General features: G+C 41.3%; 1 protein-coding gene across 1 annotated transcript in view; it reads left to right on the top strand.

Annotated features, from left to right (window-relative positions):
• The window catches only part of CSMD3 (CUB and Sushi multiple domains 3), a 2,043,988-nt gene that overhangs the window by 1,906,776 nt on the left and 109,514 nt on the right, over nt 1-27,698 (top strand). The window contains exon 63 of the mRNA XM_030189879.1: nt 5,543-5,616. Coding sequence (XP_030045739.1) covers nt 5,543-5,616 — 74 coding nt within the window. The remainder of the gene's footprint in view (nt 1-5,542; nt 5,617-27,698) is intronic.

Below are 27,698 nucleotides of genomic sequence, written 5' to 3'. Positions count from 1 at the left end.
GTCCAGCAACTCTCCTCTATCCCCTGCCCTCCCATCCCATCCATGTCCAGGATTCTCCTCTGCCGTCCCTTCCCATCTATGTCCAGTGATTCTCCTTTGCCTCTATCCTTCCCTCCCATCCATGTCCAGCGATTCTCCTTTGCCCCTATCCTTCCCTCCCATCCATGATCACCGATTCTCTGCCCTCCCCTCCATGTCCAGCGATTCTCCCTTCCCCACTATCCTCCCCCTCCCTTCCATGTCCTGTGACTCGCCCCAGCTTCCACCTGCCCCCGAGATCGTTCCAACCCCATCCCAACCTGCTGGCCATTAGCTCACCAACTTTCCGTTCTGCCCCCTGCAAATCTAATATTTACCAAAGTCGCAGAGCAAACCGGCGGTAGTGAATAGAGCAAGCAGGCAGGCTCGCCTCCTCATCACTTCCCTGCCCTCTCAGCATAGCTCAGGCTCAGCGTCCCACCTTCATCGCTTCTCTGCCTTCTCAACACAGCTCAGGCTCAGCATCCCGCCTTCATCGCTTCCCTGCCTTATGAGCGTCCCACCCTCGCGGAAAGGAAATTGCATCAGAGGACAGCGGGACGCTGAGAGGGCAGGAAAGTGATGAAGGCGGGACGCTGAGCCTGAGCTGTGCTGAGAGGGCAGGGAAATGACGAGGACTCAGGCGAGCCTGCCTGCTTGCTGTCTTCGCTACCGCCGGTTCACGCTGCAACTTTGGTAAATATTAGATTTGCAGGGAGCAGAACGGAAAGTTGGTGAGCTGGCCCTCAGAAAAAAAGGGGGCTGGTCCGCCATACTGGTGCGTACTGGCACAAAAAAAGCACTGGTAGATAGCAACCGGACGAACTGTTATACTTCAGGTTGCTGACGTCTATGGTAAATCAAGGCGGGGTGAAAACTCACCTTTTACTGCACCTTAATAACTTCTCCCCTTATGCTCCTGAGAGTTATTCTCCAAAATTGGCCTCCTTGAAAAATGTATTAGGGCCGAATGCCACAAGGGGTCATGATGGTCATTTTGTGGCAGGATCCACAATGAAAAGGAGTGAATAGCCATTGCTCCTGCCTGCATGACCTCCACTAGACCACTATGGACATTCAGGTAGACGCCGGGGGATCGAATGGAGATGGGGGAGTTGGGGGGGGGGGGGGCTTGGGGACAGACTTTTTATCCTCAGGGGTAGGGAAAGCTATCAGGACCTGGAGGGGGATCGGGAATCCCCAGTGCTGCTACCAGAAGTTAAAACAGGCACCAGCCAGTATTCAGACCGGTTTTCTGATTACCTTTGCGGCTAAAGTTAGGACATTTTTTTCTGTCTTAACCTTAGCTGCTTACTTAACTGGTTAATAATCTGAATATGGCCACTGGTTATGTCTTGGCTCCTCCCAGGGCCCACCCAAGCTCTGCCCACAGACAACCCTGGCATTACATGGACAGTGAAGGAGTGACACCGAATATCAGTGCTTAGGCAGCCAGAGTGCAGCAGGAGCCTCTCCTACCTGGTTAAATCCTTTTGAATATCAGGCAAATAACTTGTATGCTCCTAAATTAAAACAGATTTTCAGCTGAAAACGATAGGCTCCTAAGTTTCATTGAAAATAGGGCACAAATTTAGGAACGTAATTTGTGAGACTAAATTTAGTAGCTCAGCTTTATTTGAATATCAAGCCCAAAGTGTGCAGATTATTAGTAATAAGTTAGCAATTTAAGTTTGAACTTTCAGGATTCAGATAAATACCATGCAAGCTTGGTGATTTATAGCTTTTAAGTTTGTCAATTTGATCTATTACATCTTCTAGTCTTACAGTGATGCTCTTTATTTGCTCTAATACATCAGCCTTAAAGATTTCTTACATCCTTCTACATCCAGTTATAAAGCAGTATTCTAACTTGTGCATTTTGCTAATATCTTTTGAAGGTATCTTACTCCAAAATATATGCTTTTTGCATGACTCATTTTTTCCTAGGTTTTATTTTAAAAGATGTTATGTTTCTTTTGTAAAGGTAAGTGCCAAACCCTGTTTTCACCCTGGCTAAAATGAACACATGCTTTCAGAAAGGTTGCTGCCCAATTTCTGAAGAATCTTTTTCTTAAAAAGTTAATTTATTAATTTAAATAATTTCAATCAAATATATATCGAGCATCATAAACTTGAGAAAGAAAGTTCATGGAAACCATTATTACACAATATACAAAGTAATAAATCAAAAGCAAAAATATTCAATGGCATTGGATATCTATTAATTTAGACCACATAAGGGGAGAACCCCAATAGCAAATGCTTGGGGAACAGCAATCCAGAAGAAAATATATATATATGGGAAACACCGATAATCCTCTAACTCAGTCCCACCACTTGATTATGACTGAAAATCATGTGACATTGACCTAAAGTAGCCTGGTTATTCAGGAAAAAGTATGGTTGAACTTCTGCCACCAAGAAAAGTGAAACGCTTGTATCATAATAATGTACTTTTGCAATAAGATCCAAAGAAAGCCAAAAAGCAGTCTTTAATCTCAGTACTCTTGCCAGATGGTAAACCCATATTGGGGCTCATTTTCAAAGCACTTAGACTTACATAATTCCATAGGTTACTATCCTGCTTATTTTCGAAGGAGAAGGCCGGCCATCTTCCGACACAAATTGGGAAATGGCCGGCCATCTCCTAAACCCAGCCAAATTGGTATAATCGAAAGCCGATTTTGGCCGGCTTCAACTGCTTTCCGTAGCAGGGCCAGCCAAAGTTAAAGGGGGCATTTCGGCAGGGTACGGAAGGCAGGACGGAGGCGTGGTTACGAGATGGCCGGCTTCGGCCGATAATGGAAAAAAGAAGGCCGGCTCTGACGAGCACTTGGCCGGCTTCACTTGGTCCATTAATTTTTAGGACCAAGCCTCAAAAAAGTGCCCCAACTGACCAGATGACCACCGGAGGGAATTGGGGATCACACCCCCTTAGTCCTCCAGAGGTCACCAACCCCCTCCCACCCAAAAAAAATTGTAACATTTTTGTGCCAGCCTCTATGCCAACCTGAAATGTCATACCCAGCTCCTTGACAGCAGTATGCAGGTCCCTGGAGCAGTTTTAGTGGGTGCTGCAGTGGACTTCAGGCAGGCAGACCTAGGCCCACCCCCCTACCTGTTACACTTGTGGTGGTAAATGTGAGCCCTCCAAAACCCACCCGAAATCCACTGTACCCACATGTAGGTGACCCCCTTCACCCATAAGGGCCATGGTAGTGTTGTACAGTAGTGGGTAGTGGGTTTGGGAGGTTTGGGGGTCTCAGCACCCAAGGTAAGGGAGCTATACACCTCAGAGCAATTTGTGAAGTCCACTGCAGTGCCCCCTAGGGTGCCCGGTTGGTGTCCTGGCATGTGAGGGGGACCACTGCACTATAAATGCTGGCTCGTCCCATGACCAAATGCATTGGATTTGGCCGGGTTTGAGATGGCCGCCGTTAGTTTCCATTATCGGTAAAAACCAATGGCGGCGATCTCTAATGCCGGCCCAAATGCTGAGATTTGGCCAACCCTGACTGTTTTATTGAAACGAAAGATGGTCGGCCATCTTATTTTGATAATACGGTCGTGTATGCCGCTTTCCGGGGCCGGCCTTAGAGATGGTCGCCCTTATAGATGGCCGGCCCCATTCGATTATGCCCCTCTATGGGGCTTATTTTCAAAATAGAAAAATATCCAAAAAGTGGCATATATCTGCATTTGGACATTTTTCTCACAAAAAAAATGTTCAAATTGGTACTTTGCGTTTGAGAGTCTTGCCAATTGCCCGGTTAGACAGTTTCCTAAAGGACAAGTCCATAAACCACTACTAAATGGACTTGGGAAAAATCCACAATTCCAGGAATAACATGTATAGAGTGTTTGTACGTTTGGGAAGCTTGCCAGGTGCCCTTGGCCTGGATTGGCCACTGTCGTGGACAGGATGCTGGGCTCGATGGACCCTTGGTCTTTCCCAGTGTGGCATTACTTATGTACTTATGTACCTATAGTGTGGCTTTGTAAACAGGGCCCTATGTTTTGAATTCAAAACCACACCCAACCGTTTCATTTCCTTCTGAACTGGGAGTTTAACTTCATTCACAGAAAGGAACTCAGGCCATTCCCTTTCCATCGCTCTTCCAACAATCATTACTTCAGTTTTAAACACATTCAAAAGCAAGCAATTCTCACAATCCATTCACTAACCTTGTCCATATAATACCGCAACTGGGTACTCAAGCCAAGCCAACCCCCCAGGAAACTATTGGAAAAAAGAACTGCATATCTTCTACATATGATAATGGACTCCCAAAGACTGAAACACTTTACCCAGAGAAACATGTAAAAACTAAATAATAAAGCTGAAAGGGCAGATCCCTGAGGTACCCCCTGTCCAAACCAGACTCCTGAGACACCTGCCACCACTCCGTATACAAATCAACCTTCCTGTAAGATAAAACACAAAACATTCATAGATCTGTCCACCCACTCCTAAATGCATCAGCTTCAAGGGGGATATACATATAGGCAGTGCATGGGCAGGACATAGATGGGGCATCCACATTTGCATGTAACTTATAGAACACTGTAATTTATATGTATCTCTGCTGCATTTAGGCATTCATACTTATGCCACTCTATGGATGGTGTAAATATGGGCACCTAAATGTTAGGCATGCTGACACCAGGTTATGTTATTATTCTATAATGGAACCTACACATATAAGTAGCCCTTTTTCTAAAAATTGTTGCTTCCACACAGATGCTGATATACACCTGTAAATCTGCTGTTTCCATGTAGAAATACCATATACCTCTTCTAAAATCACATCCTTAGTCTCCCTCATGATCTCCTTTCAACCTCCACAGCAACTCCAAAGTTTAACAGTAATTTCCCCCATGAAGATACTGTCACTAATTAATTCTCTTGCAGGTTCTTCTCCCCTTTTACAGTAAACTGAAATCCAGTAGAGTTTTACTAACTCCTGCACTTTTGTAGTCATAGTATTTTTTGGCTGTCTTCACCTCACAGTACCTCTTCCCAATGTGTTATGCTTTGTTTCCTTTCTCATTAGAAAAAAAAAAAAAAAAAAACCAGAAGGCATCTCCTTCATTCCTTTTCTCTCTGTTGGCTTTTAAACAATTGGAGTCCCCACCCATTCAGCTTTCAGGAACCCTAACTTTACCACCTCAGTTGGATAATACTTCCTCTTACTTTCCAGGAAATATAGGGCTCCTTTTACAAAGCCGTGCTAGAGATTCCAACACAGCAAATGTGACGAAGCCCATAGGATTTGATTGAATGGACTTTGTCGCATTTGCCGCACCTTAATCACTGTCATGGCTTTGTAAAAGGTGCCTATAGTATTTTCCTTTTCTATTTCACTGTCTCTAGACGTTCCTACTTCATAGTATTGTTTATTAGCTATCTTTCCCCTTGGGATATTATACATCAGATAGCGGGTATATTATTACAGTTTGTTGTGGAAATCTTGAATTCTTCTGTTGTTGAAATCTAACAGGCTTTTTACATTTTTTTTTTTAGAACCTACTCGTACATCTTGTGAAAACCCAGGCATACCATGGCATGGGTCACAAAACAATACCTTTGGATATCAGGTACATATTTTGCCTGTTGCTTTTAGTATGTTGTGTTTTCTGTTGTATAATAATTTTGGCCTTTAAGGCAAATACCACGTTGCATCTTAGCAAAACTGTGATTCTGTTCTTTAACAAAGAATTACACCTAAAATCTAGCATATAACAATGATCCAAATATGTGGGAAATATTATACATTTCTGTTGTTCAGGATCATATTCAGCTTTGATTTTTAAAATTAAGCTGCATAATTCAGTCAAGCTGTAGAGTAAGAACTTTTATTACAGATAATGGCATATGGACAATTACTTCAGTTATTTAGACAAGAAGCTATTAAAGGTTAAAATATACTGAGCCGCGTTATAGGCACGTTAGCATTTTTAACGCGTGTTAAACATGTATGCGCGTTAACTGTGTATGTGCCTACAATATCCCTATAGGTGCCTACATGGTTAGCATGTGTGCTAATTGTAGGCACATTAAAAATGCTAATACACCTTAGTAAACATGGCCCTTAGGGTTCCTTTTACTAAGCAACAGTAAGCACTAATGCGTACTTACCATGCAAGAAAATGCACTACCGTGAGGTGTGCTCAAGCATCCCATGGTAGTTTAGGCATCTGCACATGCTTCCCACATACTAAAAAATATTTTTCAGCGCTGTAGGCCAACTAATTAGCACTTGGTTAGCATGAGAGCTCTTATCACCTAGTAAATAGGTATCAGTATGAGCTAAGATGTCAGTAGCTACACGCTAACACTAATTAGTGTGTGGCCATTGATAGAGAAAAAAAAATTGACCATTTTACAGCTGCGTTAAAAGTGGCCTTTGCGTGTGATGGAGAGGTTAATCTATGACCAAGTAGTGCATTTTTGGGATTTTAATAAAGTATTGAATGCAAAGCAGTTCATTTTTTGTTCACACCATTACACTGAGACGATATTATTATCATTGTTTGATGTACTACATACTGGTTTTAGTAACAAACAACGTTTTTTATTGGTGATTCTTGATGTATCTGCTGTGTTTCTCACTATAAATCATACTATTCTGATAAATAGATTACACTCAGTAAGTATAAGTGGTGTAGTTTTAAAGTGGTACAAATCTTTCCTAGAAGGAAGGAGTTTTAGTCTAGTACAAGGAAATGATGTATCAGGATCTCAGTTATTGCTAATGGGTATTCCATAAGATTTATGCTTGTCTGCTGTTCTTTTAAAATGTTTTTCTAGTACCTCTCTGTCGACTGTTGAACTGTTTTGGAATTCAGTTTAGACTATATGCAGACTATGTACAGTTTCTTGTTTCTTCTGAGAAAGGTATCAATGATACATTTAAGAGATTGAAGTTAATATTATGTTCTATTAATTGCTGGATGTCTGCAAATGGCCTTAAACTGAATATCAATAAGACTCAGATTTTGCTGTTAATTACTTATTACACTCTGAATAAGTTTCAGTTTGAGAATAATGTAAAACCTGTTGTGAGAAATCTGAGGAATTTGGGTGAGATGATTAACAATGAAAGTTCGTGCAAGTAAAATTGTCAAAGATGTTTACTTGTAATTCTGGTTAGTGGGGAAATTGAAGAATCCATTGAAATCATACAATTTCAGAACTGTTGTACAGAGTCTAATTACTCCATGTTTTGATTGTGCTAATGCATTGTTATTAGGACTTCAGAGAACTCAAATAAACATATTACAAATTGCACAGAACACAGTAGCTAGGGTACTGACAAGGACCAGTTGATCAGAACATATTACTCTTGTTTTAAAGAGCTTGCATTGGTTGTCATTACTATGGCTCAATAACAGATTTAGGGGTATGTTTACTAAGGCGCATTAGCATTTTTAATGTGTCTATAAAGTTAAGGTGCGTTAAACGCTAACATGTCAATACATTCCTATAGGCACGTTAGTGTTTGACGAACGTTAGCATTTAACACATCTTAAAAAACACTAATATGCCAATAACATGCCTTTGCAAACACAGGTGATAGTGTGCACTAACGATTAGTACTCACTAAATGATAAGATGCCTTTAGGAATATAATAGGCACCTTAGCATTTAGCGTGTGCTAATCGTTAGCTCACCTTAATAAAAGGTCCCTATATTTTGTTGGCATCTCTAAATAATGTTCAAAAGGCAGCACAGACAATAAAACTACAACTTCAAAAGTATTACATAAGTCTATACCATTTAATATTGTTTTTCTTCTAGACATATGCAAAAATGTATTCAGTAATTGGCCTCTGTATATTTCACCTTAAAAATATAAGGATGTTTAGAAATTTAAAAACATAAATTCAATAAGATTCATAAACAATATAATATAAACACGTATCCAACCACGTTTTTCTTCACTTTCTGAACATGTGCAAACCCTACTGAAGCCATAGTGGAATAGAGTTTTTACATTAAGAGCTAGGTTTATTAAATGCATGACTGCTTTAACCCATAATGCCTTTAACATGTTGTTAGTAAATAGATCCCAATGGGACCTGCAGTAAATAACATATATTAAGGCATGTTGTTTTAAGTTTCAAGTTCATTTAGACTTGATATACTGCCTATTAAAAATCCAGCTAAGCAGTTTACAATATATAGATACAATACAAGATTTGAAAGAAAACTAATGCTTCCATCTCCATAAGTCATCAACAAATAGCAGCAAAGATGTGCTACATGTTTATTTGTTCTTGCAAGGCAGGCTAGGCTATAAGCAGGAAGATCTGTTGCAAAGGCAGCACAGGAAAGTCCAGAGCTGCTCTGTGGAGGAGTGGCCTAATGGTTAGGGTGGTGGACTTTGGTCCTGGGGAACTAAGGAACTGAGTTTGATTCCCACTTCAGGCACAGGCAGCTCCTTGTGACTCTGGGCAAGTCACTTAACCCTCCATTGCCTCAGGTACAAATAAGTACCTGTATACAATATGTAAGCCACATTGAGCCTGCCATGAGTGGGAAAGCGCGGGGTACAAATGTAACAAAAAAATGCCCTGGCCAGAGATGTGATCACTGGGTGCCCTGGGGAATTTGGCTGCAGCACACATGCGTGCCTAGGGAGGGCAACCTGTAGCAGCCGTGGCATCCCAGGGCTTAGGAGAAGCAGCACAGTTGACCTGTTGTCCCATCAAAGACCGAGATTCCTGAGGAGAGTTGTGGAGATGACTCCTGTGCCCCCCCCCCCCAGAAGTGGGAGGAGAGTCAGAAGCAGGAGGTGAGTCAGGGTGTGGGTGTGTATGTGAGTGACAGTGGCAGTTGTGACATTTTACTGATAATATAAAAACTACACTTACAGCAGAAGCTTCCTTCTACATGACCTACTGCAGTCTATTATTTCAGACCAGGGAATGCAGTTCACGTCTAGGTTCTAGTGAATCTTTTATGGGACCTTGCTGATTAAGTTGGATTATTCCTCAGGACATCACCCTCAAACTAATGGCAGACTGAGAGGGTCAACCAGATCCTGAAGTCCTTCTTGTGTACCTACTTATCTTCTCAGCAAAATGATTGGTCACAGCTATTAACCTTGGCAGAATTGTGCTATAACAATCACATAAGTGAGTCCTCTGGAGCATCACAATTCAAGATTGTGCTTGGGTGACATCCGCAAGGTACCTTTGCCTGTACCCCAACCTCCTACCGTGCCAGTTGCGGAGGTCACCACTACTACTACTACTTAACATTTCTAAAGCGCTACCAGGGTTACGCAGCGCTGTACAATTTTAACACAGAAGGACAATCCCTGCTCAAAGAGCTTACAATCTAATGGACAAATGTAGAGTCAGTCAAGTAGGGGTAGTCAATTTGGTGCATTCTCGATTACATGAAAGGTATAAAGGTATAAAGGTTAGGTTCCGAAAGCAATATTGAAGAGGTGGGCTTTGAGCAATGATTTGAAGATGGGTAAGGAGGGGGCTTGGCGTAGGGGTTCAGGAAGTTTATTCCATGCGTAAGGTGATGCAAGGCAGAATGGGCGGAGCCTGGAATTGGCAGTGGTGGAGAAGGGTGTTGAGAGGAGGGATTTGTCCTGTGAGCGGAAGTTTCGGGCGGAAACATAAGAGGAGATGAGGGTAGAGAGGTAATGAGGTGCTGCAGACTGAGTGCATTTGTAGGTAAGAAGGAGAAGCTTGAACTGTATTACAACTGATTACAACTGGCTCCATTCTCATGTGTATGGCCTATTAGATATCTGCCTTCCTAATCTATTCCACTTCCTTCTCTTCCCCTGATTTTCCTTCTATCACTGACCTCCCTGTCCTATCACTGTTTGTAGTTCCTGTCCTATAGCTTTATTTATTTGACATTGTGCACCGCTATGATGGTTTGTTCCTTTAACAGTATATCAAATAAAAGCAACCTGAAACATTAAACCTAACCTCTGCAAAACCATGTGAAAGCTCTTAGTTTGAGTTACTGAGAGGCACAAGAAACATGAAGATAAGAAGAGATGCCCAGCTCCTCAGTTTTGCCCTGGAGATCTGATCAGGCTATCAACTTCTCAAAACCTGTGCCTTAAGACTCCATGCACCAAATTCTGTTTCATTGAGCCATATCCCATGGTCTGTCAGGTGGGACTTGTTATGCCACTTTGCGTATTCACAACACATTCACAACACATGTGTCCCTTCTTAAACTGCTCACATTGACATGGAAGAACAAAACCCCACCTGCATCGACCTCTATTGCCACGGACCCAGATGCTGAATATAAGGTCCAGAACACCCTTGACTCCAGAAAAATGTGGGGCAGGCTCCAGTACCTCATTGCCTGGAAGGGGTATGGACCCGAAGACAACTCCTGAGAACCAGCAAGCCAAGTCCATGCTCAACTGCTCCTAAGAAGATTCCATTGCCTGTTTCCCTATAAACCAAACCTGGACAAGAGAAGGGCCTTTGAGGAGGGGGTACTGTTGTGATCACTGCCATGACTTATGCCCACACCCTGACTCATCTTTTGCTTCTGAATTTCCTCCCACTTCCATGAGGTTCTGGGGTCATCTCCACGACCCTCCCTGGGTTCTTGGGTCTTCCCAAAGGGCTGCGGGTGAGCTGTGCTGCTTCATCCTACACCCCAGGGTGCCACACAGCTGCTACAGGCTCCCCTCCTTAGGCATGTGTGTGTGCTGCAGCCTAAGGTTTAAATGGATAGTGGCATGAAATTCCCAGGGCACTCAGTGATTACATCATCATCTAGGACATGCTTAGGGTAGCTCTGGAGTCTCCAGCACTGCCTTTACAACAGATCTTACTGCTTATTGCTTTGTCTCCAGCCTAGCCTTGCCTTGTCTCCAGCTCAGCCCTGCCTCCTCTCCAGCCTAGCCTTGCCCTTTCTCCAGCCTAGCCTTGCCTCATCTCCAGCTTTGCCTTGTCTCTAGCCTTACCTTGTCTCCAGCCTAGGCTTACCTCATCTCCAGCTTTGCCTCATCTCCAGCCTTGCCTTGTCTCATACCCTGCCTTGTCTCCAGCCTAGCCATGCCTTGTCCTCAGTCAAACCTCTGACTGTCCTTGCTTCACCCCAGGTCCTGGTCCTGCTGGATATGTCCCAAGGTCTCTTTTCAGAGCAACCCCAGGTTCTGGTCTTGCTGAGCCTGCCCCCAAGGGCTCTTTTCATACCACCTCCAGGTCCTGATTTGTCAGGCCTGCTCCCAAGGTATCTTTTCAGAGTCATCTCCTCATCTTCCTCCTCATGTGGCTTATCCATAGACATTCCTTCTATGGGAGGATGGAACATTGGTTAGTATCTGCTATAGGGTGCATAGCATATATTGATAATATGTTCACAGAAACATAGCCATTTACCCTTCTGTGCCTCATCCTAGTCATTTTAACTATCCATTGGGGTTTGTCCTTTGTGTCCCTGCTGCCTGCAGTCCAGCCTTGGCTGTCAGTCAGAGGTGCCTCCATATGCCAGCTTTGTTTATTTGGATTTACCTACATTGTCTGTGATATGTAATGTGGTGCAATTGGTCTCTTACTTGTCCATCCGTATCAACTGACATATTAATCTAGTTGATTGTAAAGGACCCCTACACTGTTAGCCAATGTGTGTGTGCTCTTTGGTGGGGGGGGGGGGAGAGCTGAACCTCTGAATAATTGTTGTTAATTGGGATTAATTAAAATTTACACACATACATTTAGGCACCGATCCAAAGGGGGGCGCGGTATAGCACTGCATGTTTAGAGCTGCCAGCGGAGGTCCTATTTGACATCTTTCCAAGCAGTTGCTACAATGGTTAACTTCCATGTTGAGGGGACATTGCAGATGCAATTTACAACTTGTTTGTTTGCTTTGCTTTGTAGTGTTTCAATCTAGGTTATGACCAAAATGCAATGAAAGAAAAGAACAAAAATCTTTTTTTTTTTTTTCATTTTAGTGCATGCTAAATAGTTTATGAGTGCATAAAAACTAATTACACCAAGTAAAATTATTGAATCCAAATCAAATAAAAAGAATATCAAAACAAAAAAAGAAGTTTGAAAGTGCACGCGTGTGTGTGTGTGTGTGTGTGTGTTTGGGGGGGGGGGGGTATAGTGCAGTAGACTTTGATCCTGGGGAACTGAGTTCGATTCCCACTGCAGCTCCTTGAGACTCTGGGCAAGTCACTTAACCCTCCATTGCCCCTGGTACAAAATAAGTACCTGAATATATGTAAACCACTTTGAATGTAGTTGCAAAAACCTCAGAAAGGCGGTATATCAAGTCCAATTTCCCTTTCCTTTTCCCTTCCCTTTCCCTAATAGTGCATCGTCATTCAAAGTGTGTCACAGAAATATATGTATCATATATCATTTCATTTAGAAATTAATAGTACACTCATTTTGAGTGGTTTTATGAAATATTATGGTACTTTATACATGTTATTCCAGATGTATTGTAGAATATGTAGAATGCATGGATTATGTGCCAAACTAGGACTGAAATGGACCAATCAAATAATTTGATTGTATTCCAATGGGAATTCAGAGCACTAGGCCAATCACACTGTATCTAGATAAAAGCACAGTTCAGACAGTATACATTTTGGTGGGAATTACCAAAACATTAAATGCTTCTTGGCCAGTCTGGAAAGTAGTTAAAAAATGAAAATAAATTCAAAGTGCAGGCTGCATATGTTTCAGGAAGTCCAGGGTCATGTGGTAGTTTTGCATAAGAAGGGATATTCCAGTCAGAAAGTTGCTATAAAGGTTGGATGTAATCTAAGTACAGCCTTAAGAATCATTCAAAGCATAAGGAGACTGACAGCATGAAGGATAGGAATCTACAGTGGGGGAAATAAGTATTTGATCCCTTGCTGATTTTGTAAGTTTGCCCACTGACAAAGACATGAGCAGCCCATAATTGAAGGGTAGGTTATTGGTAACAGTGAGAGATAGCACATCACAAATTAAATCCGGAAAATCACATTGTGGAAAGTATATGAATTTATTTGCATTCTGCAGAGGGAAATAAGTATTTAATCCCTCTGGCAAACAAGACCTAATACTTGGTGGCAAAACCCTTGTTGGCAAGCACAGCGGTCAGACGTCTTCTGTAGTTGATGATGAGGTTTGCACACATGTCAGGAGGAATTTTGGTCCACTCCTCTTTGCAGATCATCTCTAAATCATTAAGAGTTCTGGGCTGTCGCTTGGCAACTCGCAGCTTCAGCTCCCTCCATAAGTTTTCAATGGGATTAAGGTCTGGTGACTGGCTAGGCCACTCCATGACCCTAATGTGCTTCTTCCTGAGCCACTCCTTTGTTGCCTTGGCTGTATGTTTTGGGTCATTGTCGTGCTGGAAGACCCAGCCACGACCCATTTTTAAGGCCCTGGCGGAGGGAAGGAGGTTGTCACTCAGAATTGTACGGTACATGGCCCCATCCATTCTCCCATTGATGCGGTGAAGTAGTCCTGTGCCCTTAGCAGAGAAACACCCCCAAAACATAACATTTCCACCTCCATGCTTGACAGTGGGGACGGTGTTCTTTGGGTCATAGGCAGCATTTCTCTTCCTCCAAACACGGCGAGTTGAGTTCATGCCAAAGAGCTCAATTTTTGTCTCATCTGACCACAGCACCTTCTCCCAATCACTCTCGGCATCATCCAGGTGTTCACTGGCAAACTTCAGACGGGCCGTCACATGTGCCTTCCGGAGCAGGGGGACCTTGCGGGCACTGCAGGATTGCAATCCGTTATGTCGTAATGTGTTACCAATGGTTTTCGTGGTGACAGTGGTCCCAGCTGCCTTGAGATCATTGACAAGTTCCCCCCTTGTAGTTGTAGGCTGATTTCTAACCTTCCTCATGATCAAGGATACCCCACGAGGTGAGATTTTGCGTGGAGCCCCAGATCTTTGTCGATTGACAGTCATTTTGTACTTCTTCCATTTTCTTACTATGGCACCAACAGTTGTCTCCTTCTCGCCCAGCGTCTTACTGATGGTTTTGTAGCCCATTCCAGCCTTGTGCAGGTGTATGATCTTGTCCCTGACATCCTTAGACAGCTCCTTGCTCTTGGCCATTTTGTAGAGGTTAGAGTCTGACTGATTCACTGAGTCTGTGGACAGGTGTCTTTCATACAGGTGACCATTGCCGACAGCTGTCTGTCATGCAGGTAACGAGTTGATTTGGAGCATCTACCTGGTCTGTAGGGGCCAGATCTCTTACTGGTTGGTGGGGGATCAAATACTTATTTCCCTCTGCAGAATGCAAATAAATTCATATACTTTCCACAATGTGATTTTCCGGATTTAATTTGTGATGTGCTATCTCTCACTGTTACCAATAACCTACCCTTCAATTATGGGCTGCTCATGTCTTTGTCAGTGGGCAAACTTACAAAATCAGCAAGGGATCAAATACTTATTTCCCCCACTGTATGTGGGCAGCCTATGAAGTCAACAAAAAGAGAAGATTGTACGTTGCTCAGGATATCTTCGAGCAACAGAAAACTCACCTCTCCTCTACTGCTCAGAGAATTGAAAGAGAAATGCTCAGTTGATGCTTGGAATTTGGACTGAGAGGTTGCCAAGTGAAGACAATGCCACTGCTGTCAGATGACCAAAGCAAGAGGCATATGGCATGGGCAAAGAACTACTCCAGTTGGAGCAAGAAAGAATGGGGGAAAGTGTTGTTTAATGATGAAAACACTTTCTACTTTTTTGGAAATCATCGAAAAACATTTGTGTGAAGGTTCCAGAAGAAGAATATAAACCAGAGTGCCTGAATTTCTCGGTTAAGCATCCAACAAAAGCTATGATCTAGGGATGCATGACAGTCAGAGTTGGCAGACTTTGCATCATTGATGGAATGGTCAGTGCATGCAAATACATTGAAATCCTTACCAAGTGCATGCTACCATTAGCTCAGCTGTTGTTTCCCAGAGATTACGTCTTCCAGCATGACAATGTTCCATGCCACTGAGCAAAAACAGTGGCAGTCTGGAAGAAAAAGAACAGAGTGAAAACAATTGAATGATCAGCACAGTTTCTAGATTTCAATCCAATTAAGAATTTATGGCATAAGGTATCACTGGAAATAGCTAAGAGACAGCCAGTGAACAAAGGGTAACACCAAGTCTCTTATTCTACCTGAAGCTATCATTACTAAGAAAAAAAAAAACTCCTTAAGCTAGTACACTCCATGCCATAGAGATGTTGACAGATAAAAAAGAACAAAAGTTGGCCAATCAAGTATTAAAAGCCATAACTGTTCAAATTGTATTTTCTAGGGCCATAACAACAAATAAAAATTAATTCCTAGAAAACAGTACCATCAATATGTACGATAGTAGTTGCATTATTTAACTCCAGTTCTGATGCGTACATTTGTATTGCATGGCACAGCAGTATAAACAAGTAGACATTTACTTTTCTTTATGTAGTACTTGTTTAACAGGTGGAATATGCACCAATAATTTAAACATGAGTACTTATGTCAGCCATAGAGCTGGTATATGTGTTCATGCCTAAATGTCAGTGATAACAGAGTGGATTAGTAAGTAGCACCCAAGTTTGGGTGCTGGAAAAAAATGCATGTTGAGTTATATTCTATAAACGGTGTGCCAAATTGGGCACCATTTATAGAACAGGGTATATTGCTGGGATCTCCACCCATCTTTGGATGAGAGAATTTATACCAACTGAATCCTGGTGTAAATTTCTTGTGCATAAATTAGGTGCAGGTCTTCTGAATTATATTATATTGCACAAACCTTTAGTGAATGCCCATGACCCACCCATGCCCCCTCTTCACTGTATGCTAAAAGATTTACACGCCCATCTTTATAGAATAGCGCTTAGCAAGGTGCGTGTTCAAATCCAAATTGTTGCCAATTAGTGCCAATAATAGATTGTTAGTGCTCATTTATTGGTGCTAATTGGCTTGCTAATTAATTAAATTGCACATGTAAATTGGGCATGCACCCAAATTTGCATGTGCAATTTTGAGCACCATATAAAGAGAATCCAGGGGAACATGTGTAACTTATATTTTGTAACTTATTCATGCAAGGAAGAGTGTTGCCCATGCTCTACCTAGATTCTACCTATGTGTAAAATATGTGCTATGTAAGTTATGTGCATATTTACAAAATAGTGCTTAGGCGCATTGTTGACATTTATGTGCATATGTGCACATGTGTGCATACATGCCATTACTTTATACATTTGTGTGGTTAATCAGTGCATAAATGTTAGCACTCACTTCATAGAATTACTCCTTAGAGTGTGATATAATGGCATTTTTTCCCTGTCAAAAGGCCTTTCAACAACCAAGATTTGGTACCATGTCGTGGCCACTGCTGTGTCCCGACCCCCCCCCCCCTACCTGCTACCCGGCGGGGACTGCGGACTGCCCGCGTGGTTGATCTGGATCAGGATCCCTTGGGTCACAGGTGTCTTGATGGATCTGGGATATCGGGTCCTCCTTCATCCTGGTGGCTAGGTTCCTAGACACTCGCACGCGCCTCCACACATCTTTTCTACAGGCCAGTTGCCCTAGGTGCATCCCAATCATGTCATGCCTTTGACTATTTAAGGCAGACAGCCTGTTCCTCATTGCCTTCGCACATTCACCAACAGTACTGCCATGTGTTGTCTTCCCCCCCCCCCATCTGTCTCCTGTTCCAATTCCAGTCAAGCCCTCCTATCTCCAGTTACAGTTCAAAGCCCGCCTCTCTCCAGTTCCAGCTCCAGTCAAGCCTGCCTTATTGCCTGCTTCCCTGTGCTTGCCTTCTCCTTCTGCCCTGTCTGCTTTCTGCCTACATATATTAGACTTGTGACACCTGAAGCAGGCAGTGTCCGCTATGTCAAGTTCATTGTTCTATTTCAAGTTCTATGTCAAGTTCATTGTTTTCAAATAGTGCAATATCATAGACTTCTTGATGATAAACTGCTGTTTTTCAATACATTAGTGGCAAATGTTTAATAAGTTTTTACATTTTTAAACTCTGACCTTCTGGTACCAGATCTTAGTTGTTGGAAGGCCTTTGGCCACCCCTACTCATGCTCTTTTGTTGTGACATTATTCATAGATATTTTTTTCTCTTTTTGTTTTTTTTTTTTTTTTTCCTCAGATATTTTCCCTTTCTCTATTCAGGCATGTCACATCTATATGTGAAAAAAAATCCCTACATAATCTAGAATAAGACAAACAAAAAGTAGAGATGAACAAGGCCTTCCACACCACGAATGTTCCAAAATTAAAAGTCCAAATTTATTTCCAAAGTATAACAACAAGTAACAAATGAACCGACAAGGTCCATGTTTCGGTGGGTATACCACCTGCCTCAGGGGTCAATCTCTAGATGGTGCTATGGTGTTGAATGCAGTGTATGTGAAAAAACTTGCTTGTTAAGGGTAAACAGACACTTCCACTAAGTGGTTAGGGTGGTGGATTTTGGTCCTGGGGAACTGAGGAACTGAGTTCAATTCCCACTTCAGGCACAGGTAGCTCCTTGTGACTCTGGGCAAGTCACTTAACCCTCCATTGCCCCATGTAAGCCGCGTTGAGCCTGCCATGAGTGGGAAAGCGCGGGGTACAAATGTAACAAAAAAAACAAAACATGAGCTAACAACCCATGTTCAGTGCTGGAAAATGGAATGTTACATGATATCAACTTCAAGGGGGATGTTGGGAAATATTTGTTTGCAGAATGAATTAAGCTATGGCCAGTTATTTGCCACATGCAAGTATTCACAATTTGTATTTAGTGCATTCTTTGGTTGAATGTTCTTAGAATAAAGAATTGTTAATGCCAATGTTATACTATCAGGAATGGCTCTAAAGATTTGATAGCTTTGAAGAAAATACATAGTGTGACCACTTTATGTTATGGCTTGCAAAAACCACATGAATGTTTTTCAATGTCGCTCTGGATGCTTTTCTCAGAACCCTGGCTCAAAAGAGTCTTGTGACGTTATTTCTGAGGACTTTCAGTGAGCCTGGCTCCAAACAGTTTTGCGAGGTTATTGTGACCCGGATTTCTTTGTCTTGCATCAGCAACTAATGGAACACCTGACACAATTCTCAATACTTCACAACTCCCAATCAGGTTTCAGACCACAACACAGCACAGCACCAAGAAGGTCATAGCCACCCTGATAAAGACATTCAGAAGCCTAATTTGCCAAGGACAGAATATCTTACTAGTACAATTCGATGTGTCAAGCGTGTTTGACTCAATAGACCACATAACACTAATGAAACTACTTGTCAACATGGGAATATGTGGTGCAGTGGCAGCATGGTTCAACGGATTCCTAAGAGCCAGATCCTACATTGTAAAGATGTCAAATCAGATATCAGTTTCATGGAACCCAGAATGTGGGGTAACGTGGAGGGGCATAATTGAACGCGGCCGGCCATCTCTAAGGGCGGCCATCTCAGAGAACGGCGGCACGATGGGGCGGGACAAACCATATTATCGAACAAGAAGGGCGGCCATCTTTCGTTTCGATAATACGGTTGGGGCCGGCCAAATGTCAAAGATGGCCGGGTTTGAGATGGCCGGCATCGACTTTCAGCAATAATGGAAACCGAAACTGGCCATCTCAAACCTGGCCAAATCCAAGGCATTTGGTCATGGGAGGAGCCAGCATTTGTAGTGCACTGGTTCCTCTCACATGCCAGGACACCAATTGGGCACCCTAGGGGCACTGCAGTGGACTACACAAATTGCTCCCAGGTACATAGCTCCCTTATCTTGGGTGCTGAGCCCCCCCAACCCCCCCAAACCCACTTGCCACAACTGTACATCACTACCATAGCCCTAAGGGGTAAAAGGGGGCACCTACATGTGGTTACAGTGGGTTTGTGGTGGGTTTTGGAGGGCTCCCATTTACTACCACAAGTGTAACAGGTAGTGGGGGATGGGCCTGGATCCACCTGTCTGAAGTGCACTACACCCACTAAAAACTGCTCCAGGGACCTGCATACTGCTGTCATGGAGCTGGGTACGACATTTGAGGCTGGTATAGAGGCTGGAAAAATGATTTAAAGGTTTTTTTAGGGTGGGAGGGGGTTGGTAACCACTAGGGGAATAAGGGGAGGTCATCCCCGATTCCCTGCAGTGGTAATCTGATCAGTTGGGGTACCTTTTTGAGGCTTGGTCATAAAGAAAAATGGACTAAGTGAAGCCGGCGAAATGCTCATCATCGCAGGGGTTTTTTTCCATTATGGGCTGAAGTCGCCCATTTGTTAACCACGCCCATGCCTGCCCATGTCCCGCCTTCGCTACACTGCAGACATGCCCTCTTTGACTTTCGCTGGCTCCGTGATGGACTGCAGTTGAAACCGGCCAAAATCGGCTTTTGATTACACCGATTTGGCCAGTTCTGAGAGATGGCCGGCCATATCCCGATTTATGTCGAAAGATGGCCTGCCTTCTCTTTTGAAAATGAGCTGGATAGTAACACAGTAACATAGTAGGTGATGGCTATCTTCTAGTGATGGCCATCCCTCCCCATCACTATGCTGCTCCTTTGACCTCTAGGGCCAGCTCTCCTGCATAATTGGTGGCAAAGCTCATGTTATCTGCCACCTTGTGGCTCTTCTCTAGCCATGCTTCTCATCCCCCCTCCCAAATAAACAGATATGTATGGATGTACAGACAGATGACCCTCCCCCAGTAGACACACACTTTTTCATTTCATTCATGCTAAAAGCCATGAATAAAATGAAAATAAAAGCAAAACAAACAAAATATTCATCCCTAAGTGGTTACGTGGGCATTATCTGCCACAAACCATCCACTGTAATGTCCATTAGTGTATTGAACATGTATTATATCTATTGCTGCTGTGTTAGCTTTTTAGTACTTTAGCACATTAGTCCCTTATGAGCTTATCTCAGTTATAAACTATTTCACAGTTAATTTTCCAAAGATACAGTTCAATGATAACTGTAAGTCCCTCAATGCCAGGAAGAGTCAGGGGGCATCTATTTTCCCATCATTTTATCAGAAACCTGCTTCTTACCAAGCTGTGATCCTTTCAGAAGTAGTCTATTTTCTAGAATTGCAAAGCTATTTCTTGCAGAAACAATCACCAGCACTTTTCTTTGCTAAATCTGACATTTTTCTAATATGATATGGTGCCTTACTAAAACACCTCTCTGAACTATACTTTAGCTTAGCAGCTTATTACAGCAGTTCATTAAAGTTTGGATTTCAGCACAGTTCTGGAAGTTGGCCATGCCACTACTGATTAGTTTGTGTGCCATACTTCTATGTAGAAACAGCATTAAATGCCTCATTGAAGTATGGATAAATTGCATTCATGTTTCCTCCATGATCCACTATTTCTGCCACCCTCATCAAAGACCTCAATCAAATTTGTTTGATTTAAGAACTCTCTTCTGTGAACCCAGGTTGCCAGTGTCCTATTATCTGCTCACTTCATGGTACTCTATCTATCTATATGCATTAACAAATAGCAGGATATTAATGCAGATAGATAGATAGATAGATAGATAAAACCAGTGTGCATCAATTTTCAGCCTGAGACCTTACTGCCACCCATTGACTTAGCGGTAAGGTTTTAGACGCATGTCAACAATGGCATTACTGCCCAGGGCATGTGGTAGCCGGGCGGTAGTTTCAATTTGACATGCGTTGGATGCACGTAGGCACCTAAGTGCTTTAGTAAAAGGGCCTCTTTATGTGGTTCACCATAGCCGTTTAAGTGCTAAATATCACACTTAACTGGATAATAGATAGCTGGCCACATAAACCCAGATATTAAATGCTGGTGTCCAGACATGTCTTGGCATTGAATATTCAAGGATTACGCCGTTGACAGTGGATGAATGTCTCATAATTTTTATCAAGATCACATTATTGGATCACACTGTCCCCAATACCACATTCTGCAATTAAAAAGACCCTGTTATTTACAAATAACCAGAAAGTAGGCAAATCTCAGGGGACAGATCCATAATCATACAATTAGGGAAGTTTAGATTCTCTAGGAGTCTGGGGAAATGTGTGGCTAAATAGCCAAGTTTTGATGTTTTTGCAGGATATGCTGCAACATGTTTTAATGCATCTGCTAATGGCACATTGTTTCATATCTTGTGGGTGAAGCATCTGAATAAGTAAAGCATTGTGACTACAAGTTTGGCTAATGCCAATATTGTAAAGGATAGAAAACCCTATTGGAATTGCTTTTGTGGGAGTGTCGGTAAAAAGCTATTGGAAAAAATACTCAGGAGTCATTTGGTTGAAGAATTTTAAGATAAAGCATAACATTTTGACTCTTACATTGTTTTCGTCTGGAAATTCAAAATGCAACACAGTTCTACTCACATTAGCTTCCTGGATCTACTCATTAACAAGACTGATGGACGTCTGAAAACCAGCCTCTTCAGAAAACCAACAGATCGCAACACATACCTACATTATCAGAGTTACCATCATTTGGCCTTAAAGAAAAATTTACCTCTTAGCCAGTTTCTGCGCCTGAGAAGAATTTGTACGGACCTCGAGGATTACACTCACGAAGCACACAGTCTACACCAAAGATTCCGCAATAGAGCCTATCCTACCAGGCGTATCATCATCGGACATCATAGAGCCATCATGATCAGCAGAGAAGAACTCGTTCAGTCTCAAACACCTAAAGTAAAACTTCATTTAGTCTGTACTCTCCGATATTTACACCTGTCCCAAAATATACAGAAGAGTATACGGTGCCACTGGCACATACTTGAAGGCCACACCTGTTTTAAAGATAAACGTCTGATCATAGCTCACTCTAGAGACTGGAACCTAAAAGAAAAACTTGTGCCCTCCTGCCTCCCAAGCCCACGTGGAGCCACACATTTTCACTTCTCTGGTCATTCTAGCTGTGGCACATGCAGTGTCTGTAAGCACTCTTTGGAAATGTCGACCTTTATCCATTCACAGAGAGATCATATACTCTCTGACATAACTCCAACTGTAACACCACTAATGTTATATACTTCATTATTTGTCCCTGCAACTTGCTTTATATCGGCAAGACTGTCCGGATGGTCAAAACGTGAATTATAGAGCATCATAGTAACATTAAACGCAACAATATTAAGGCTACAGATGTTCAGCATTGGCAAGAGACTGGCCATACTGTAGAAGACTTGAAATTCTTCGTTTTCAAAGTATTCCAACAGAACTGGAGGAGAAACAATTTAGATAAAATTCTACTACAAGAGGAACAGAGACTTATTTTTCACTTTAAGAGCCAGGCCCCTTTCGGTCTTAACCTAGACATAGATTACACACCTTTTCTATAACCAGTTGCAATTAACATATTATAATATCTACCCAGCTTTCTCCTTACCACAGCTATCCGCAAATACCATAAACCATATGCCCCACTACCTTACCAATTAGTCAATACACTTGTTACATTCATGGTATTGCCACACAAAACCACATATTTGATATGTATTAACATGTACAGGTGTGTGAACAAATATTAATCTTCTGTTTAATCTTTATCATGATCATTTCACTATTTGCAGGTATTTAAATTTTTATCATGTTTCAATTCACTTTTTGTAGGTTGGTTGCATCTAAACCATTTATTACAACATATTTCCACTATACATTCTTTACTATATACCATTTATGCCATAACAGTCTCTATCATTCCATTTACCTTCCCCTGCCACACAGTCTTTCCACTCACCATGCCCTTATCCACACTTTAGCACCTGCATTTCCTGCCTCTTTTTTCTGCTCACATTGTCCCTTTCCTCCCTCCCTAGCGTCTTTCCCCTCCCTCCCTCCCTCCCCCCTCCCCCCTTTTATTGTTCTCCTACACATTACAGGATTTTCATTCTTCCGGATTTTTACATCTATTATTTTTTTCATTTAACAATATCTTCATTTCATCTCTGCTTTTTAGTTTTTTTAGCCTTCGTTTCGCTGTCTCACTTGGTCTTTGTTTTTGCCCTTTCCCATTTTGTTTGTTCATTGTAAGTTACTTTGGCAATATCTTTTTTGTTTTTATATTGTACAGTCACTTTCACGTTTTCTTTCTTATTAGTTTCTTATACTTCCCGCCCCTTTTGCCACGTATGCGATGCACTCATTTCTTCGGTTTGTTTGACCATGCCCCCTTTTTTACTGCCTTTTTATCTTTTTAAATAGACCCACCGGCCTTACTGTTTTCATTGCTGTCTCAGTGCTTTTTGCTCAGCACCACTGCGGTTGATTTTTCTCTCAGGTTTGTCGCTTTTTCTCTTCACTTTCATCTGGTATCGTTTTTTTCTGTTGTCTTTGCGCACCTTCAAGTCTAATTTAGCTTTTCTTTCAGCTCTGTCAGGATCGTCACTCTGCGTTTTTGTTTCATTTTTTAAAACATATCCTTTCCCAGCACCATCTCTTCTAGGACTAGTTGCTCTTCCGTTATTCCATAATAACCTCTTGGCTACAATTCTCCTTTACCGATGTTTTTCAGTGTTCATCATCAAATTACACCCCCAGACTCTAGCATATGCTTTCCCTTCACTACTCACATCCTACAGCACTGTTCATAGCTCCGTCTAAGTTAAGCCCACGTCCGTTCCGGTCACTTATGTTCAAGTCAGTCGCACTCTCCAGTATCTTGCATTTACAAATACTTCTCTCCTGTTTTTTTATCTCCACAGTTTTAATTGTCTTTTTAAGCTCATGCTTGGTGCATTTACCTGTCATTAGCCTTTCTAAAGATACTTATCATCCCTTTTGTTTTTCCCTTCTGGTTTCCCCCCTTTTTTTTTGTTGTTTCCTTCTAACTAAATGCATTTCTCATGTTCTGGCACTCTTCACTATTTCAGGCTTCATTTGGCTGCCTTGCTTATGGTGCTCCATTCATTGGCTTACATAACAAACAGGTTCACATCTATATATTACTCATACTTCATATCGAATATCTTCACTAGCTTCAAACCTGTGAAAGGATGGACAGAACTATGGTTTCATTCCTTTTTTATGCTTTTATATTGTTATTTATTTTATGGCTCAATTTACAGCTCTATTTATTTTATTTTGCTAGTCTTATGTGATTTACAGTCCTCTTGGTTGTTTATCATTTGTCTTTTCAATACATATTTTTTTATGTTTTTGTAAGAAAAATGTATTGTTTTATCAATCATTACAATCTATTTGATTGTACTAAGTTTTATACATTTGTGTGTATTGTAATTATATACTTTTCTTGATTTGTAGACTCCTGACGTAGGCATTTTTCACCGAAACACGGCTCTGTGTTGAGTCTTTTTAGCTTTCTTTTAATAAAGCATTTTGATTACTCGCCTCCACGGTCTTGGAAGTGTCGTGTTGATCTCACTACTTTTTTGCTGTTCTTCATAAAATGAAAGCATAATTGGTGGATTTGACCCCTATCAATAGTCATTCTGCTGTGTTCTGTAAAAGTTAGAATGGCTTGAAATTATACTGTGAAATACTGTGGAATAAGAAGTTGCAGTATTTTAAGCCAGATGTACATTCTAAAAACCGAATTATTCTAGTCACAAAATAGAAAATAAAACTACTTTTTCTACCTTTTGTTATCTGGTCATTTTATTTTTCCAATCATGTTGGTCCCAGCATCTGTTTATTTCTTTTTTGTCTTCTCCTATCTCTCTTGCCAGGCTCTCCTGTCCATTTGACAGTTCTTATCTCTCCACGTCCATCATCTATCTTCTTTTTCTGTATCTTTGTCTTTCCCAGGTTAGTTCTAGGATCAGCACACGCTAAAAAATAGGTTTTATTTTTAAGTGAGGGGGTGTTTGGAGGTGGAGAGTAAGCATGCCCTGTGCTAATTGGGTAGCATGGGTAAATTGCCGTGAACTGTCTGATTGGCATTGGGTTAGAATGTGAACCTGTACCACCTAGTCAATAGGTGGTGGTAAGGATTCACGTTCTAATGGCCATGTGCTAATTAGGAAATTAGTGCATGACCATCAGTGGGGAAATAGAAACTGCGATCATTTTACAACTGCACTAAAAGTTGCCTCAGCATGCAGGAAAGTCCTGTGCTACTGATACCACAGGACACTTTTTAATGCAGCTTAATAAAAGGGCACCTAAGATGGAATAATTTATTTCAGTCATGGGACGCTCCTAAGCAAGGATGACAGTGTTTCCATTTAGAGACAGAATAATCAGAACACATAAACTGCTGGGATATGTTGTCTTGGATCAAGGAACAAACTATTGACATGAGCTAATGAGACTCTGCAGAATGTGGCTACGTTTATCCACAGCAATACAAGAACACTGAGGCAAAGAAGCGATGAGCCAAAGGAGTCGATAGGCAAGAGATCAAAACAAAATGCTAAGCATAATGCCTGCAGGAACAGTTTATTTTCATTTCTTGCTTATTGTGGCTTTTGCAAGCATATATATATATATATATATATATATATATATATATATATATATATATATATATATATACATAGGACTATACTGCATAATCATCTGCTACAGGAAGCCAAAACACGGCTGTGTTCAGTCTTTGGGTCCTTCATGTATTGGTCTTGTATTGACTCCTTTGGATCCTCACTTTTTTTTTTCAATAATGTTTGAATTTTGTTAACCACTTTGAACCATCAATCGTTGGGATTTGGCGGTATACAAGCAACATTTCATCATCATCATCATCATTATCATCATCAATGTTCTTATGTTGCTATTTCTCATCTGTGAGGTCTGTTTTTATCCTCTCCTTTTTGGACTTTTACATTTATCTACAATATATCACTCTCAACGAAATGGCTAGAGACAGAGTTAAATCTCAATTCCCACTGCAGCTCCTTGTGATCCTAGGCATGACACTTAACCCTCCATTGCCCCAGTAACAAAAACTTAGATTGTGAACCCACTAGAGACAAAGTACCTGCATATAATGTGTACAGCATTGTGAACATCTAGTAGCACTATAGAAATGATTAGTAGTAGTAGTAGTAATAGTAGTAAATCTTGAAGCAATTTTGATCACAGTATTCCCACCATCAGAATTCACATAACTTACATTCTACAGCTAAAAGACCTCACTCTCATCAAATATACTTTCCATCCTTGTATTCATTTAGTCACTGTTCAACAAGTCAAAGGCCTAGAAGCACTTGGTTGGGCCAAACACTTTCACGATATTTACATTCAGTTTATCTTAGTGATAAAAGGAACCATGACATTTAGGCTACACATTTGAGTACACCTGCTCTCTAGTTTAAAATCAGATGCATACTCTATATATCATCTTAACATCTAAGCACTTATGCAGGTCCCAACTAAATATTATTCATGCCCCTCATAAGGGGATCTGTCAGATCAACAACAATCAATACAGCATCAAGTTGCATAAATAAGAAACACAATCTTACACATAGAGGTGGTAGGGAGAAAAAAAGACCTCAATAACTGTGCTAAAAGACCACTTTTCAATCTACATTTGGTTCCTTTTTCTTTCATGGGTCAACCCTTCCTCCCTCGGTTTAGCATCTCTCACTCCCCTCCCCACACCACCCACTCGCTGTTCCATTAAGCTCTTTCAATTCCCCCCCCCCCCTGCAGATGTACCTTAAAATCAAGGCTTTGCTCCACCAGCAGCAATATTCATACCTGTGGCCTGCACTGGAGCTTTCTATTTGACCCATCCTGCCCCTTCTGATGCAACTTCCTGTTTTCTCAAGGACAGGATGGGTCAGAGGGAAAGTGCTAATTTTTTTGGCACAGATTTTGATTGCCATCTATAGAATCCCCCCTCCCCTCCCATGCCTGTGGTACTAGATTATAACCAAACTGAGATAAAATCTGCAGGTCATTTTCACCTGCAGAATTTTCACAAATTATGAAAGAGAAAATATGAGTACATTTTTTTGAAACATGCATACACACAGATTGTCCATCATTATTTGCATCTGGTTTTGTGTAAGCAAATTTTTTTTAAATAACATGGGCAGAGTTGAAGTTACAGTCAATATACATTTTCTGATCCTGCCCAAAATGCAGCCTTGGGAATCCTCAAATGAGGCAAACAGTGCCTGTGTTCTGGAACAATATGTGTACTTTTAATTATAACGAGGAAGAGCAATTTTCAGTTACTGTAGTTTATGTAAAGAAATTGTCATACTAGTACAAATGGTTTGAAAATTGTCCTCTTGAAGGTCTTCTAAATCAGTAAAAAAGTTTATATTTTGCTGATTATTGAATAGTGAATTTTGGATAAAGCTCTTTTTAATAGCTTAGGGAATCTTCTGAGCCATGAAGGGAACTAGTAAATATTTATTGTAGCTTTATTTGCAGTAATGTTTACTACTTGTTTTCCCCAGAGACCCATTTCTACAAAATGGTTTATCACATGAGTAATTTTTCAGTAAACAAAGTATGAATAATTAATAACATAAAAGCTGGGGTTTGGTGATCATCATGAAATCAAAATGCTACAAGGAATGTATGCAGTGCAGAGGGCAGACGTAGCATTATAATGATACACTTTTTTAACTTTTAGATAACTAGGATCCAATTCAACTTGAATTTTGAATAAAAATTAAATCTTGGATTGATATCCTTCTGGCAGTAGGGTAAGCATATCAATCTAACTATAGCTCAAACTGGTATGAAATCTAACATAATTTCTACTTTTTAAA

This window comes from Microcaecilia unicolor, chromosome 1 (genome assembly GCF_901765095.1).
Source record: "Microcaecilia unicolor chromosome 1, aMicUni1.1, whole genome shotgun sequence".
NCBI classification, from domain to species: domain Eukaryota; kingdom Metazoa; phylum Chordata; class Amphibia; order Gymnophiona; family Siphonopidae; genus Microcaecilia; species Microcaecilia unicolor.
This window is presented reverse-complemented; position numbering and strand designations above follow the sequence as displayed.